Here is a 17608-nt window from a genome sequence, read left to right on the forward strand (position 1 = left end):
TTCCCAAAGGTTTTTGTAAAGTTTTATTTTTTTCATCGTAGGTAGACACATCTATATACGCACTTATGATTAAGCGTTTCGAACGTACTGCTCCAAGGTTATTACACTTTTATACACGCTGCACAATTTTCACGGAATCATTTCGACTGTTTGTTTGTCATTGTTGTTGTTTTTTTACCAAAAGTAAGGTTTTCAAAGCATATTCCATATATTCTGTTCAGTACAACCGAAGAAATGTAAGCTTATACTTAGGAACTTTTGAAAATTATTATTAGTTTGATGAGTACTTATAAATTCGTATATCCAATAGTATAGTAATGAAGAATCATTCAAGTAAGTTATGTATTATTCAATGCAAGATAATAATTTCTAATATAATTCAATAATATATTGCGGAATAATCCGTGAAACAGTAATATATAGTAGTTATATAGAGCCAATAATAGAATCATCAGTTTTTTCATGACGCAACCAAGGCTTAAAATCATCAGTAACTCGAACTTGGTGGCGTCGATTCCATGACGCTTAGGCACTTTGCTTTTCTATAATCTAATTTCATCAACCATTTGCAATCAATCGTCGAACAAAAAATTGATAACTTGCTCTATTCTGGAATTCGTATGATATGTTTGTACGCATGATGTATTTATTTGATGACGAAATTATTAATTTCGAGTTTGAAACTTGTAGCGAATTGTATGGAGAAGAGAATTTATTCAGCTTTTATATGGCTGCGTAAAATTTTGCAGTAATTGAGTATCGCATTTCTCGTTTATTATGGTACACAGCAGTTCAGCCATATTCCTCTTGTATTTTAATACTGTAATAGTACACTGCCGTGGCGAAGTTATATGAACAATCTCTAATAAATGTTCCACACGTGGTAATGAATGAAATTTAGTACGCATACATTAAGATTCAAAAATACACTATAGTAAAAGTTTTATCTTAATTGTTAAATTTGCTGAATTCGTCAGATTTAGATAAAAGAGGCTTTTTAAGACTTTTTCAAAGTGAAAGATTATGCTTGTATTTTTCTATCATATATTCATGCTATATATTTTCTATTTTTTAAATATATCTTTAGCAGTCCCTAATGTGACTCAGTGTACCTTTGCAGTGTTAAAATGTATACGAAAACAGCTTGAATCGCGAAAAAAATAATTCAGTTGCATATCGTTAATAATTTAATTTTTTCTACAATTTCAGCATTGCTTATATTCACATGTTTATAATAATTACACTCATTATTATTCAATGTTATCATGCATTTCAGAAATTTTTACACTACTTTATACTCATCCTTTTATAATACTTTGAGTTATTTAGAAAAAAAAAAAAAATGTTTGTATGATTTCAGTGTCAATATATCTACAATTTATAATTGCGTACTACTAGTTATGAATCACAGAAAAGTAGATGTTAGACTATATATACATAAATTGAATGTGCCCTAACTACGTTAAGCGTTTTCACTATACACATCGTATAATATAGTGTAAAAGTCGAATCGGATCTGATCTGAACAGCGAATAAAAATTTTACCAACATAATCACACGTATACTGCGTAGAATGAAAGTATCTGTTAAAAAGTTGTCGAGCGTATACAACACTAATTATATCATACAAAATATTCAGCTCTCGCGTTACAACCGATATACAATGAATAAAAACTTATATACCCATAACGAAGTATATCTATATATAACAAGCTTATACAAACAATGTAAACATATCTATATAGAGAATATCTTATAACGATATATTATATCGTTGAGATGTACAAACGGTATATTGGTGCTCGAGAACGAAAAGGTCGTTGCGACGATAGTTCATATAATAATTATTATATTCGATAATGGAATATTCTTTTCAATATATCTTACACTATGTACAGAGGAGGTGTTGGCGCATACGCGAGAGAGAGAGAGAGAGAGCGATTAAAGTTAAAACGAATAGCTGCGCGCAGGTATATATGCGCGTATGCATAATATACACGTCACGCACACGCTAGATGTCCGATGCTTATATATAATATATAGCGATATAGTAGAGCGAAAGAGCGCTTCGTTATAGTTATTTCATTATTTTTCTTCTATATAGCGTATAGCTGTACGACATAGATCGACAGTTTGTGTGATCATTTATTCTGCTGTGCGCTTGTGTATAATTAACTTCAGTTTTTTTTTTATTGCGTTCTTTCGACCTGTATAAGCCTCTCGCCCTCTGTCAGCTTTAAAATTTCATGCGGTACACGTGATAGAATTTTTTTTTTTTAATAATTTTCACTATATCGCTGGCAGAGGACAATCACGCTATACGCACAAGTATATAATAATATCGATGCAGGTATTAGCGGAGTTGTTTAGCGATCGTTAGAATTTCATAAGCGCCCCGCACGCACACACACACACACACACACGTACCTTCACGTTCAAACTTCGTCCTCGATGCTGCGCAGGGGAATTTGCTGCTTTTGTGCAACCGCGTTCAGTACGTACATGAGCTGGTCTAATTTCTTGTCCATTATCGACAACTGAAACAACGGAACCATTAGCCTTTCTCCACTCCTCTCTCTCTCTCTCTATTTTTCGCGTGCCCCTCGCGATCGACCCTTTCTCGCTTTTACCGACTGGTTATTCTCGAATTTTTTTGAAACTCTATAGCCGCCCGCCGAGTAATAAACTCTCTGTTTGCGTTCGGGGTGCGCGGAGAAGATTCTCACCATCGTCGTCGAAAAATTTTTCGATGTGTCCGACGACAAATATTTACATCCCGCGCGACGTAATTGAAATAAAGCACTCTACGCTATACATGTATTATAGTCTCTAAAAGTCGTAAAAGCTCACGCGGGAAATTCAAGATAGCGAGTATATAGGGCGGAGGCACGCGAACAAGCAAGGAGTGTAGAAAAAAAAAAAAAAAAAAAAAAATAGAAGATAGAAGAAGTGACCATTCACCTGCTGCTCCACTCTGTAGAGGCGCGCGCCTATTGTCATTGGCTTGATGTTACCTGACCGATCGATTCCTGCAAGGTAGCTACCCGGCTTACCCAAAGTTTGGTCGAGTCGCCTCTGCAGCTCCTGTCGACAGACACACGCACGCACACACATACACACATTGATTTTTATTGCGGCTCGTCTCTCTTATAATATGCAAGAGTGAGGGAGCGTTATATCGATTCGAAATCCATGCATAAATTTGCATTTTGCATTTTCACGCTCGCGCTCTATCATCGACCTCATTGTTCTCTGCATGCTCCGACGTATTATACATAGTCGTCTCCGTGAATTTATACATGAGAGCTGAGATATTCGCGATGCAGCTTTTTGCAAATATCCAGCTGCTATCGCCTATCCCCCTGACCGTATACGTATCGATCTTAACAGCCTGTATATTCGATAAGCATCGGTATGAGGGGATATCTCGTGTAATTTCGACTATGTGTATCTGAAATTGGCGGCAATTTTTCAAAAGTTTGTTTATACTCTAACGCGAGATCGCCGCGTTGCGATAAGAGAGAGAGAGAGAGAGAGAGGAAAGAGAAAAAAAAGCGTCGCTGCTTTACCTTTATTCGCACCATCATGTTGAGGTGACCTTGGCTGTACTGCTCAATGACATCCCGTACATCGTATGGCTTGCGTGCCTGCTGGAACTTGCGACGAGCAACGAAGTACTTGATCTTACGAATGGCTCTTATCGCGTTCCGGTGTGCCTCCGTCAATCTGGATTGTTTTTATATTTAATTATGGATATAATTATCCTGCATACACGGCGTACGGGCTAATATGATAGATATCGGGGAATAACAAAAAAAAAACGATCGCGCATGCAACAATAGTATATAAACTCTCTTTGACGATTACTTAGCTCTAGTTTTTTTCTGTAATGGCACGTGCATGTGCGTAACTACCGGTGCGGCAAACAACTTGTCTGTACATTTCAGTACCAGTATTTGATTTATTTTGCATGCAATGAACAAGCACAAATAAAAGCACGTGACATGCGGCACGATCAGCTGTGTATGCATTCCGTGTGCGAGAAAACAAACTTTGCGAACTACTGCTACTTTGAAAAATTAAATTTGCGATATGTATATAGGGTGAAAACGTGTGGAAACAGCCGGCAGTCCTCTCGTTCCTCAGCTCGAAGTCCTGCTGAAATTGCGTTTGATTTGTGTTATTGTTGTTGTTGTTGTTGTTGTTTCACGAAGAAAAAGGCGAGTCGAGGATGAATGTCGAATGTGTGTAGATGCACCGAAAAAGTATCGAGAGCGCGAGAACAATATACTCCTCCCACATTATACCCTTATCCCTCGACAATAAACATCGAGCGAGTATGTGTGTGTGTGTGTGTGTGTTAGGCTTTTATATTATTTCTCATACTCAGCCATATTGTATACAGTTGTATATATTGTATTTACAAAGCATAATCCGTTGTTGCGTCGGCGGTGTGTAACACGAATTAGCATCCAATTTATCCGACCTGCACCGGGGAAACATGCACATCATCGAGAGAGAGAGTTTGCATCGACGAAACGCGAGCCATCATGCGTTAACAAGTGTACGCAAAGTACAATCTCATAATGCACGTACATACCGTATATGCGCCCTCGTATGAAGTATGTACAAAAACTCTTGGTCTACGTGAATTTACACACTATGCACACACACATGGACTACAACGTATATATATATATATATAGCTCAGGCATACACAGAGGTACGCGAATATGTATAACAAAACGAGCGAGGATCGGAAAACGCTCTTCTCTCCGAGTATATTCATTCTATACACTGCGCAATGATACAGCTCTTACCCCTCGTGTACGTTTTCTTTTCTCTTCAATACACTCGCAGTCATGCACTATTACACGTATATGTTTTTTGTATAATACAGTTCCTTTATAGTATAATACACAGAGAGATGCTTGCTGAATATGTACAGCTGTTGTATAATAATAATAATAATAATAATAATAATACGTATATCTTCGGGCGGGAAAATGCAAACATCATAGACAAACGAAATAACGCATTTGTCTCTACTCACGTCGTCACTCGTTGGGGCTCGTCCATGTCGATGTCGATCTCATCGCTGGCCGCTTCCGTCACGGAACTAGTCTGCGAAGTGAACAGGCTTCCCCTGGAAAATTGGAAATTCGCAACACACGCGTTCAGCCCCCGATGCTTATTGTATATTTTCTATTCTCTCTGTCTCTCGCTCGCGTTGTTTGCTTTTTCCCGAGAGAGAGAAAGAGAGAGACAGAGAGAGAGAGAGAGGGACAGGAAAATCTCTTATTTGGCGCGCGCGGCTGTTCACGTTATAATGCGCGCGAATAAGCGTTCCTTTTTTTCAAACTTCACATTGCTCGACCCACATGTTATATTGCACGATTTTGACGACAATGAGCATATATTGTACTGGCTTCGTTGATTTTGCTCCTTTTCGTGCATTTCATGGTACTTTGTTGCATTACCGAGTACAATAGGCCAAGAGAAGGATATATATATATATATGTATGTTGATGCGTATATACTGAGAAAAAAGGTGCGTTACCACAGTTGTGTGCGCTTTCCGTCAAGAGTATAATATATAAAGATGTAAAAAAGAAGCGTGTGATAATGAGAGCTTTGTATTCGACCAACATTATGCGCTTTCAAAGCTTAAATTGAAAAGTGTTCTATTCTGCAGCTGTGTATAATTGTATATATGCGAGTCTTTGTTTCGTATTATCTACATAACAACAGAGGCGATGCATAAATTATAAAGAAAAAAGTCGCCTCAAAGAAAATACCCAAAGTAGCAATAACGTGTTTCTTGGTGAAATAACAAAAAAAAAAGGGTAGATTGTAACGAAAGGAATCGCGATCGTCTCGCGTATACAGCGCGCGTAATCGTCGGAAAAACGCGCAGAGATAGGCGATCTTCTCGTTCTGCCTAATTCCCAAGCTGTTATTCTCTCTCTCTCTTGGCCGACGCGAGATTCGAGCTTTAATACTCGCCGGCACGTGAGCCCCCGACGACTTGACGAATGAGCTAATTAGAAGGAACGATAAATAATCGGCCCCCCACGTGTGTGCAGCGATGCATTTTCCATTTTAAAAATACAGCCTCATCGCGCGATAAAAATCCAAGGGACAATGATGTGTGTCTGTGTGTGTGTGCGCGCGGCGTATGAGGAAAGGAGTTCAAGGCGTCAATTTGGCGCGCGCGCGCGTAGATAAGCATCCGAGATTTAAACAATATGTTTAACGCCGCTTATTTCCCGCGCATAGGAGCAATGATAATAGAGGAATAGGGAGAGACTGCTGAATAATTGATCGGCTGAATTATCCAGAGCTGCGTTAAGACTGTACAGGCGCGGATATATTCAATAGGCGAACGCGAGATGGCCTGGAATCGAGGGTAGAGGGGGCCGGATCTTTATCAATAAAAACCGAGCGCAGAATGAAAAAATCATGTCATCCGAGCTGTACATATGGGGTAGATTATCTCGGCAGTGCTGCATTATGAATTTTTTAATTTCATGCGCGTACGCCCAGCTCACTCTCCTCCTGTCCTTAGCGTATAACGTATGAATGAAATCGAATTTAATAAATATCCGAGGATACGGCCGAAAAGAGCGAGCGAAGGAAAAAGCGCCTCTCTTTGTGTATATGAACACGTATATAGACAGCTCGAGAGAGGGATGCGATGGCCCACTCCTTCGAAATTCCTTCTATACGAGGGTTCGTAAAGACAGCGTAGCGGCTAAAAATACACACGAGCAGAGAAAGAGGCCGTTACATCTCCTCGAATTCCGCTGCTTTCGCGCGGGATTTTATCGACGGCGCACGTGTTTTGCTTTGTGTCGGCGCGGGAAAAATACCGGCGCTACAGTGTAGTGTACCACCGGGAATTAGTGGATATATTCAATCTCTGCGATTTCAAGTCCCGTCACCGAGAGAGATTTGTTTCGTTCGATAAAGTATACAACAGTAGGGGAGGGGAGCGTGAAAATAAATTAAACTACACACACGTAGCGCGCGCGTATCGATTTTTTTTTTCCCTCGCTACTGTATACACCCTCGTACGAGACTTTCGGCTGCAGTACACGACACTTCATTCGAATCGACTCGTATACCGGCCCACACGTGTCGCGGAAAACGGCTGCGTCGTCGCGCGGTGGAAAAATCGATCACAGGTATTATGATACACGCACACACACAGGCACGCACACTCACCGGTTTTCCCTCCTGACTCGGTTGGGGGTGCAGGCCTTGGGCTCCTCCATGTAGAAGATGATGTCGCCCTCGTTGTCGGTCTGGGAGCTCTGGGTACCGGTAGTCGGGGCGTTTGGATTGATGACGCCCGGCTGTTGCAGCACACTTGTAGCAGACGGCTGGGATGACTGTTGCTGCTGTTGTTGCTGCTGGGACGAGTCGAGCTGCTGGACGTCCATTCGGTTGCGCGACTTTCGCCGCTTCAAGACGCTCGCCTTTTTAGCCACCTGGATGATCAGAGACTGAACCCCCGACGCCCGTTACGTAAAAGCCAACACACACAGCATGCACTACCCTAAAGATCGTTTTTCTTTTATCTCTCGCGCGGATTCGGCTTCTTACAATCTCTTCTTCTTTTCGTAATTATGTTACACAGAGCAGAGCGAGAGAGAGAGAGAGAGAGAGGATCGAAGCTTTCTCCTCTCCTTTCTCCTCTATTATGTACACGTACAACGGCAAACTCGACGTTTACGCAATGGAGAGCGCGTGAGTACAAGTGGCAATTCCGTTTCTCTCTCTCTCTTATCGTGCAAACTACAACATATACGTGTAATCGCTCGCAGCCCCGGAAAAAAAACATTACGCAAGCTCGTAATGGCATTTGGAATTAAAAGCGCTGCAATTTATTTTTCAATCGCGAGCCACCGCTGCAGTAGCGATGAAATTATAAGCGGGTCAATATTAGGACACGACGACGACGACTACCTACTCCGCTATCGGCTTCATTCCGGGCCGCTGCATCTGATGGAAAATTAATTATTCCTCGCGGAGATAGACAAATCGAGCTGCAGAGCTGTGCTTATATCTATGCTATTTTCCTCTCTCGGCTTTGACCCGTAGCGAAAATTTTACGCTCGCGACACTGATCCGCGCATTATACGGCGCGAGATATATTATAGGAGAAAGTTATTGCGCCGTTCGAATGAAAACGGGCGTAAAATGACACGTCTCGTCCAACTTTAAATCCGATAATGCGGAGGGAGAGAGCATTGATGCTTCCGAGCCGACTGCGCTGCGCTTGAACGCTTGAAAGGATGACCGCGAGAGCGAAGGTATGTATGCTATATATACATATATATATATAATACACCTCGAGAAAAATTGCGCGACGAGAAAATTCGAATAAGCCCCTGATGCTGCCCCTGATGCCAATCTATAGAATAAGCGAAAGTTATCCTTACTCCTCGGCCTGAGTTATTTTTAAGCTCCGCGCGGCTATAAATAAAGCTCGCTATCTCTATACAAGTGACAAGGTAAAAAGGCCGCGGAGACCTTCGTTATCAGCGCTGAGAACAACACGGTAGCCTCGTGCCGAGCGAACCATGAGATAGTTTTCCAAAGCTACTACGTACCGCCGCGCGGAAAATTGAAAGCGACGCGTATACGCATATCCGTGTCAAAACGCGACCCAGAAAGCTCGGTATTCTTATGCGCTGCTTTATTCACGCGCAGTTGTATAGGTGTATATATGTGCGAGGAAAAGTACCGGCTAATAAGAGTACGTTGCGCGTATGTCAGCGCGGCTTAACGCTGAGGGCCGTGCGCGCACGTGCGTGGGTGTATTAAACGCGGAAATCTCGCTTCGCTCTTTTTCGAGCGCGCGATTATCGGATCAAGCGGCGGGAGGGATTACGCGCGGGTAAATAGAATTTTCAGATGGAATATCGACTACTGCGAGCTCCAGCCCGAGAGCTTTCGCCAGTGATGTACGGCCAAGTGGGAGATTAACGTGGAGGGGAGGGGGGATGGTCCGAGTTTCTTTTTAGATGTACATAATGTTGCGTATAGTTATAGGTATGCAGAGACCGAAACGAAATTGGGCACATCGATGCTGCACCGGTGACTCTATAAGCTCTTGATATTCCGTTGATCTTTAAAAGTAGTACTTTATGCTTATAATTCGAGTATAGATATGAAATATATAGCTGAAGTAGATACAATATAATAAAAAAGTGTCGAGAAAATAGTTCAAGTCTTACGATGCACTACTATATACTTTGTGACGTTTGGCTAATATAGACATAGAGATTGTATATAATATAAGAGCGAAAAGTGCGAGATATAAATATATAAAAGATGTATAATATATAATAGCAAAGTAGGTATTTGTCCTGCAATGCTTGCGTAAATGGCTACACTATGTATATAAATATACCATCATAGCAGGACTCTTTTACTCTCTGTCTCTCTCTCTCTCTCTCTCTATACATAGGCTCACGTATCACCATCATAATATGCTCGAGACAGATCGAGAGCGCGTAGCACTGCATAGTGTGAACCGCGCGGCGACGCACAACTCTCTAACTATAAATCGTGCTAAACACAAAGTCACTATAATTATCCTGCAAAATCATTTTCCCATAAACCGAACTCGATGAATGCACGCGTATAATACACTGGCACGATTACAGGCTGCACACACACACGCGCGCGCGCGCACACAGTCGAAGAGTCTCTCCGCGGGTGTAGGCGGAGCGGACCAGTTATCGAAACATTTAGATCCAACACTGAAATACGAGCGCATGCAGATCATCGCCGCCGGCGGAAACAATATGTATATACACGTATGTACAGAGGAGATGGTTTAGGGCTAACGATATGGAGAGAGAGAAAGCGAGAGAGAGAGAGAGAGAGAGAGAGAGAGAAAGGGCCGAGGTGGTCCTACCTTTCCGAGCGGCGTGGCTGGCTGTCCCTGTGGCGCGGTGTCCTTCACGTAGATGTTCCAGGTGGCCACGCTGTTGGTCGACTTTTCCGCGGCGTGACATCTCCACAGACACTGGATCAGCATCGCCGCCGCGGGGATCTGACGGTTGAAGTGCTTCTGGCGCTGCTTCTGCTGCACCTTGAGCGCGAAGCCGGAACCGAGGATTCCCTATGGGATTTCGAGAGTCAGTTCGATTCCGGAAAGCCTTGAGAGTTTGTAACGGTTCAATAATTACAGCTGGAAGTGCGAAAAAGGATATGGCAAAGACACTGAAGCAGGAGGCGACGATCTTTCCCATCCACGTCTGGGGGACCGCGTCGCCGTATCCTATCGTTGTGACGGTTATCTGCGCAGAGAGAGAGAGAGAGAGAGAGAAGGGATTAAAAATTGACAGTCATGAGATACATTTATTATATCCTGCATAGATTTCAAAGGCTCACCACTCCCCACCACAAAGCGTCGGCGTAACTGGCAAAGTCTACCTTCCCTTGCGGTCCGACCACGTCCTTTTCAGCCAAGTATACAAAGTAACTACTAAATATGAGACCGAGAAATCCTATGTACAGCGTGGTTATTAATTCCTGCAAGAAAAGAAGCGCCGCATCAGTATAAGTTAGTATGCTAATTTACCCCAAGTTTTTTTTTTTTTTTTTCATCGCCTTTCTTTTTTAACACACTTTATGTATAGTAGCAGCGCGGCTACTCATCAAGGCCGCGCGAGTTTATATTATCGTCGCGTGTTTCGTGCATCATCGAGAGAGATATACACTTTCTCTCTATCTCTTATGCCGTCGTTTTACACTGATCGATTCGACAATTACATCCGGAAAAGTCGCTGTCACGCGACGTACGACTGCGCGCGCGTGTGTGTGTGTTTTCTGACCCCTTATCTCCGCGTTATAAAAAGTGTGGCATTGAAAAATGAGAATTGTTGATCGTTTATCAAGCTAATTTCCGCTATCACCGCTCTTTATTGGGTATTCCTTCGATTATTCGGCTATGTGCATATAGGTATAGAGATTGTGCGTATAGGTGTGCCATACCTGGCGATGAATAAAAACTACGGATCCAAGAAGTCTCCAGGTACCTCCTTGGCGATCTACATGGAGCATTCGTAAGATTTGCAGAAATCGGATGCCACGAATGGCGGAAGTGGCAAAGACCTGCCCGTTGCTGCCGACCGAGAGAACTACCATCGAGGCCACCACGACGATCAAATCTGTAATCAAACATCCACATATTGTATACTCTCTTCGTTAAGATATCCGAGATCAATCCGCGCATACGTTACCTATAATACATATCGGCTTTCGAATGAATCTCATTCGGCCGCAGCAGCCCATGTACTTGGACCGACAGCCGGCGCTCCATAGCCGCACGATGTACTCGACGCCGAAAAACACGACCAGACATATTTCCTGAAAAGCGGCCCATCTCTTTATAATATATCGTGTAAGCGAGTGTGCGCATACAGGACACCGAAGCCCGTTAAACAGTGTGCCTTAGCCGCAGTGGTACAGTACTATAAGAAAATGGTCAGAGGCCAATTTAACCGTTGCAACACACTGCGGCAGAGAGAGAGAGAGGCTCATTGCCTACGGCTATAGGATGATTGACTAGCTGACACTCATGCAAGTTTCAGCATCTCCTTAACTCGTACAACTTACCATCCAAAACAAAGTTTCATTCGCAAAATCACTGTACTCGTCAATCGTTGATAATACACTAAATATAAGGCACACCAATACCACCATGAACCTGCAAAGCAACGACGTTTATCATTATTATCCAGTACGTCTTAGGCGTTCGACAATCCAGTGCTATACTCTTTTTTTCGTTTTTTCTCATTCGCTGGATTGTCGGAGTCGCGCGATAATGTAACACAAAGCGCACTGACACCGAGAAGTGGTAGAGGAAGCATTTCCATCCCGTGGGACGTTCCAGGAAGTTATAGACTTGGCCCTGGAAAGTTGCCTTTCCAGCGCGTCGATGCTCTTTCACGCGGTAGCGGCCTTCCCACGTGTTTCGCTCGCCGCTGACGCTTCCCAGCTGCAGCCTCGGGTCGACGCCTGGAACAGCAGGTCCCAACGATCATTCGCAATTATAACGACAAATTTAGAGAGCATAAGAGCTACCAACCGGTGAAGGCGTCGACGTTGTCCGACTGCAGAGTGGTAGTGTCCGAGAGGGGCGAGGGAGTGGGTCGGACGTCGACCGTCGGCTCCAGGTGGAACAGGTCGCTGCTCTTGGGCTGGGCGGCATTGCTGCTGGGACCGACGCCGAGCTGGGTTATCGTGACGTTGAGCGAGCCGCGGTTACCTGCAACGTCATCGGGATTTCCCCGTGAAAACGGGCGCGACGAGGGAAGAACGGCTCGTCGATCGATCGGCCGCCCGGCAATTTTTCACAGCCGCCACTCCTCCTCCTTCTCCGCGATCACATCGATTACATAAGTGCGCGGCGAGCTCTCGTTTTTTTTTCCCTCTCTCTCTCCTCTCTTTCGAGTGTACACAGGCGGCTCGTTAATAGTGACCTTTGCCGAGTCTCGCTCGAGTTATTTTTAAATTGGCGCGTGCCACAAGAGTTTGCCGATCGATCGGCGAGGCGCGATCGGCAGAATCCCATACCTGTCTTGGAAGATGGCGGCAGGAGTCCTTGGACCTCTTCGAGAGGCATTGCTTGCAGGTGAAAGTGATCGCGATGGTGGTGGGAGTGGGTATTGTGGTACTGCCTCGGACGATCTCTCATGCCTGCTGGGCCTCCCGCGAGAAGAGGAGGACGAGGATCTGGGCGAGAATCGCTTCCGCAGCAGCCGCTTGTAACGGCCGGCCGCTTCCTCCTTCCTCTTGCTTCTTCTCTGCCTTCTTCCTATCGGGCCTCTCGTTGCCGACGACGAGGACAGATCCTCGTGGATCCGAGCCGATGCAGGAGATGACGATTGCGTGCAGCGGTGAGCGAGCTCGAACGTCGTCATCGCCTGGCCGTCCCACCGACCATGTCCCGGAGCGCGACACCACGGGACTTCCCTCTAGCGCTGCCTGTGCCGATGCTTGGGGTACAGCTACGCCGAGCCAGCAGCCTTTGCAACCTGTTCGACGATGGAACGTCCGTTGAGAGCAATGCCGGAATATTTTCACGCGATGAACGGACATTGAGGAACGGCCTGATATTGCATTGCACACGATTATATACGCAATGTACAACGAATCCCCATTTGCAACGCTGTCGGGCTGAATTAAAAGGCGTATACGTCGTACACGCAGCGCACGCCAACACGTTCTAATGAACGATATGCTAGCCCTGCACGCCCGGGAAAATACGCTCGCATGGATGCGCGTTGGTTAATTAATTAATCGAGTGGATTTTTTAAAAAGCAGCAGGCCTGCACCCTCCGGGGGATGCGGTCGCACTGAAACACAGGTCCAGATATTATATACCTATCGATTACTGACACATGTGGATTGTAAGAAATAAACAAGCTATATGTGGCATATACACGTATAATAGACAATTAAATAACAACCCTGAACTATAGTTGCAAACTTGGGCAAATAAATAGGTTATATTTAAGCATTAGTTGCAAAAACTTTCGATAGCTTATATTTTTTCCTATACACCTTCTGCTTTCTTTCCGCCGTCGCGTTCGCGGATCTCGCGTTCGTCAGAACTCTAAAAAGAGTTGAAACCTTGTTGAATTCATCGACTGCAAGGACTCCTCGGCCTCGAGCCCTTCGCAGCTCTATATACTCGCGTACACTACGGCCGAAATATACTAGTCAACTTTGTACGTCTAGGCCAGCAGCAGCCTTGTTTTATATTATTCCTCGAAGCAACGGCCGTTTCTCTCCTTTACCACGATTCCGTTAATGGATTAAAGGCTGCTGCTGCTGAGTAATGAAAAAAGAAGGCTTCGAAAGCGTTAATACACACACACACACACATGCGAGAGCTGATCCAGATGCTCCTTTAGCGCGTCAGAGCTGTCTCGCGGCTAATTAATTAATTCACCGCGGCTATTTTTAAAGCCAACTTTTTACGATACATTATCCACCGGCCGCGCAATTGCCGAGCAGGTAACTGGGGCGCCTTAATAAATAGCCGTCGTATCATCAAGCGGGAGAAATATCGAATTCGAAGCGCGCTGTGTCCGAAATAGAACGTCCGCGTTCTTCCTTCCTCGCCGGCGGAAATAGAGTAGAAGTATATTTTCTGCCTCGTGTCTGTGCGAGTAAGAAAGTTGAGCCGCAATGTCGTCTTCATTTAGCGCTAACCTACGGCCGTCGATAAATAATCAAAGATACATCGCTCGACTGCTAGCTCTCAATTGTATTTATGGACGAGACTGCAGATGTATCTATGTACATAGAGATTTTATGCAAAATCGGTTAATACACAAGAGAGAGAGAGAGCAATTTAGCACAATTACACGAGCTTTACTAATAATCGAGGACAAAGTGCTGGGAGCGAGGCGAAATTCCAAAGTAATGACTCGAGGAAGCAGGAGAAGGAGGAAATAAAGGCCTAATTATTTTGCCTCAGCCCTTTGGCAGAGCTGTCCCTCCTCGTAATCGATAAACTCGCGGCGCTGCTCTTTTTTCTCCGAGATGGACTTTCATATTTCCGTTCGCCCTCACTCTCTCTCTCTCTCTCTCTCTCTCTCTCTTGTACAATAAAACGTGAAAACAGCGACATAATCTCGCTTGAAAATCGTAAGGGGACACGTGCGCTCGTCGGAATCACGATTTTCGGCTATACTACAAACACAGGAGCTCCCTCGGCGAAGCTATAGCGATTCGATCGATTATTAAAGGGGTTCACATCCCCCTATCGCGCCGCGGCGTCTAGTACATAAACACGTGCATGTGTCTATATATATAATGTCGCGAGCGCGCGCGTTCGTATGGATTTAGATCTATCGTGTGCGCCAGTAGCGTCGCACATGGACGACCTACTTTTCATTTCGTCGCCCGTCGTCCGGATGGGAAATCGGTACACGGTCGATTGTAATCGCCTCGAGACGCTTGGGATCAAAGGCGCGCGTGTTATCGTTCGGCGCCAATTTGTCGGGCTTAAAATTTCAGATGCGGCGACTTGAAAATAATTCATCAGTTTTGAGGCTATCGCACGACGCCGAAATGAAAGTATAATTTCAAGCGCCTCGGGGGGGAATATTATCTCGACTCTCGCTCACCTCTCTACGCCGACGAGAAGCTCGTGGCGACGTCGGCGTCCATTTGCCCGGCGATTGTCAAGAGGACCAGACCGTAAGGCCAGTAGAAAGCTCCAGCCCGCACGTTTCCGGCTCGCTGAGAAACGAACGCGCGACGATCGAGCAGCTCGGCCTTGACACTCATTCCTTTGTTTCCTCCTCCGTCGTCGTCGTCGTCGTCGTCGTCGTCGTCGTCGCACAAAGCTTCACGATCATCACACGCGCGGACGATCACACTGGTATACAGCCCCCAGCAACACGTGCGCTGCGAGCAGAGGTATACACGCAGACGATAACGATCAGAGCTGCAGCTGGTCTCTTCCCGGGCTCTCGGCTCACTAGTACACGCGATATCACTGCTCTCGCTCGAGCCGCTCTCGGCCGAGTAGTCCGAGTCAGTCTGCGGAGCGACGGCGGCGCAACCCCTGCCCGCCGATGCCCCTGCCTGCCTGCCTGGCTGCTTGCGCGCGCGCGCGCCCGCAACGCCCGAATCAGGCGCAGCTCTATATACTTCTCTCTCTCTCTCTCTCTCCCTCTCGCTATACAGTATAGAGCACGGCAGGTCGCGTGTATACGGGGGAGCGGACCACACCTGGCGCCGCGACCTATCAACCTTAAAACCCACCTCCCACGCTTTCTCTCTCAGCTACCCCCTTCCCACCACCTCTTGGCTTTCTCTCTCTCTCTCTCTCTCTCTCGCTCGGAGTCAGTTCGCCAGGCGCACCGGCCAGTAGGCCAAAGACGAGGGTCGATGCTGCTCCGCTGTGTTCTCGCTGCTGCACTTGACGCGTGTCCGTCTGTGCGGGAGGGATTTTCGGGAGGTGGAGTAGAAATTATCGCGGACTGCAGTAGCAGCAGCCAAGTCCGCCCGAATGTTATATATTACCTTCTTTTCTTTCCTCGAGTCAACTTATACACGCGGGGGTGGGGCGACTCGTCGTTAGATGAAACGCGAGATATAGGAAGGCTCCTTACACACCGGCGGATCTCACCGGCAGATACGAGCCTAATAGGCGTGGAAAGAGACGCGTTACGTACCTGTGGATCGAGATCGGTGTCCGATCGTATCTCGGCTCTTACTACTCGCCGCGCGATTAATTTCAACGAGATCGTCATCGCAGCCGCACTTCCTTATCATCGTGCCCCCCCCCCTCGGGCCGGATTTAAAGCGTGAAAAATACCGGCACGACCTGCAGGGGACGCGAGACAGGCTTTATAGATAAGAGCACACAGGTGAAGAAAGTAATGGCGAAGGAGATAGCGCTTGCGCGAGAGAGAATAATCGCGGCCGAAGGAGCTGGACAAGGTGAGGGGTGGGGGGGGGGAGGTAGAGGGAAAGCTTGTATTCGACGAATTAACGTCGGGAGAAAAAGTATAAGGAGCGCTTTTTTAGACGCCCATGTGTGCGTATAGGTATATAACGAGCCGCTGTCGGCGCTGTTATTTATCGCTCGTGTATACAGCCATAGTATAGCCTACTAGTCTCGAATCGACCCCCTGAACGCTGTTATTCCCCTGCGCGCTTGCTTTTTTTTTTTTGAGCTAAGGACTTGCTGGATTAATTGAGTTGTTTTATGATTGATACAAAGAAAAGAGACCGGAGGGTCCCCTGCACACATACACGGGGTGATTTTTCGATAAACCTTAAAATCGTATGATTTACGCAGTCCGAATATAAGCGTCAAAAGAAAAAAAAAAATGTTACAAGACGCAAGGCATGAAAGGCTAAGGACAGCCTGAATAACGCTGATGACTCGGAAGAATTTAAACTCATTTATTACCCCGTCCGTCCATTCAGTCTTTTTGTACGCGCGCCGTTTCCCTCCAATGCCCGACTATATATCTCGCGCTCGCGCGGCGCATTCAATCCGGAGTATATAAGACGCCTAGCGCTGGTCCCTATTCGTATAAACATACGTATAGCGAGACGATGATTCGTCGAAGGCAAAGGAGAAAAAAAATCGCTTTCACGCGAAATGTAAGGTAAAAATGATAATGCGCAGACCTCGTAGCACTGCAGCTGTTTTGACGCAACGTCAGCTCGAGTCTTCCTGTGTGTATAAGCGACGAAAGAGCTTATAGCTTAGGCAGTTCGGGAAACAAAGACACGAAGGGGATGTACGGGGCGCATATACTTTAATTAAAATTTTTCGAGATATAATGTACGCCGGCGGAGAATAGAATAATATACTTTACACGCGACGAGAGAGCGACGTCGTTGAATATTCATGGCTCGTAAAAATGAAGACGTATCTCTACTGCGCTGAAGCACACACGCACGAGCGTGTAAGAGTCGCTTTGTCAACTATTGATGGATACAGGCGCAGAGTTTTGGTAATTATTCTGGGAGAGAGAGAGAGAGAGAGAGAGAGAGAGGTTAATTCGTAAAGTTTCACGCCTTACATTATGCGATAGAAAAGAGGGAGGAT

At 45.5% G+C, this 17608-nt stretch overlaps 1 protein-coding gene across 4 annotated transcripts; it reads right to left on the reverse strand.

Moving 5' to 3' along the window:
- Nucleotides 1-26: 26 nt before the first annotated feature.
- On the reverse strand, nt 27-15610 carry LOC100119507 (potassium voltage-gated channel subfamily KQT member 1). 4 transcript variants are annotated; one of them, XM_016984746.3, is made up of 15 exons: nt 15162-15606; nt 12598-13058; nt 12110-12289; nt 11868-12039; nt 11638-11728; nt 11262-11388; nt 11014-11189; nt 10411-10551; nt 10206-10316; nt 9932-10138; nt 7228-7493; nt 5054-5146; nt 3570-3726; nt 2962-3084; nt 27-2537 (listed from the first exon to the last, which is right to left on the reverse strand). In XM_016984746.3, exons 2-15 carry the CDS (start codon nt 12716-12718, stop codon nt 2436-2438), a joined length of 2067 nt encoding a protein of 688 aa, XP_016840235.1. In that variant the 5' UTR covers nt 12719-13058; nt 15162-15606; the 3' UTR covers nt 27-2435. The 4 variants fall into 4 exon arrangements, with proteins under 4 accessions (XP_016840235.1, XP_008203482.1, XP_031783239.1 ...); XM_008205260.4 differs by having other exon boundaries at nt 7228-7508; nt 15162-15605; XM_031927379.2 differs by lacking the exon at nt 2962-3084 and having other exon boundaries at nt 7228-7508; nt 15162-15610.
- Nucleotides 15611-17608: the final 1998 nt, after the last annotated feature.

This window comes from Nasonia vitripennis, chromosome 3 (genome assembly GCF_009193385.2).
Source record: "Nasonia vitripennis strain AsymCx chromosome 3, Nvit_psr_1.1, whole genome shotgun sequence".
Taxonomy (NCBI): Eukaryota; Metazoa; Arthropoda; class Insecta; order Hymenoptera; family Pteromalidae; genus Nasonia; species Nasonia vitripennis.

Excerpts from the sequence above, each read along its gene's own strand:
- LOC100119507 (XM_008205260.4), bottom strand. The coding sequence starts at position 12,718 with ATGAGAGATCGTCCGAGGCAGTACCACAATACCCACTCCCACCACCAT. Across the intron at positions 10,139-10,205 it reads CCTTTTTCGCACTTCCAGCT|GGAATCCTCGGTTCCGGCTT; the intron begins GTAATTATTGAA and ends GAAATCCCATAG. Across the intron at positions 5,147-7,227 it reads CGAGTCAGGAGGGAAAACCG|GGGAAGCCTGTTCACTTCGC; the intron begins GTGAGTGTGCGT and ends CCAATTTTCCAG.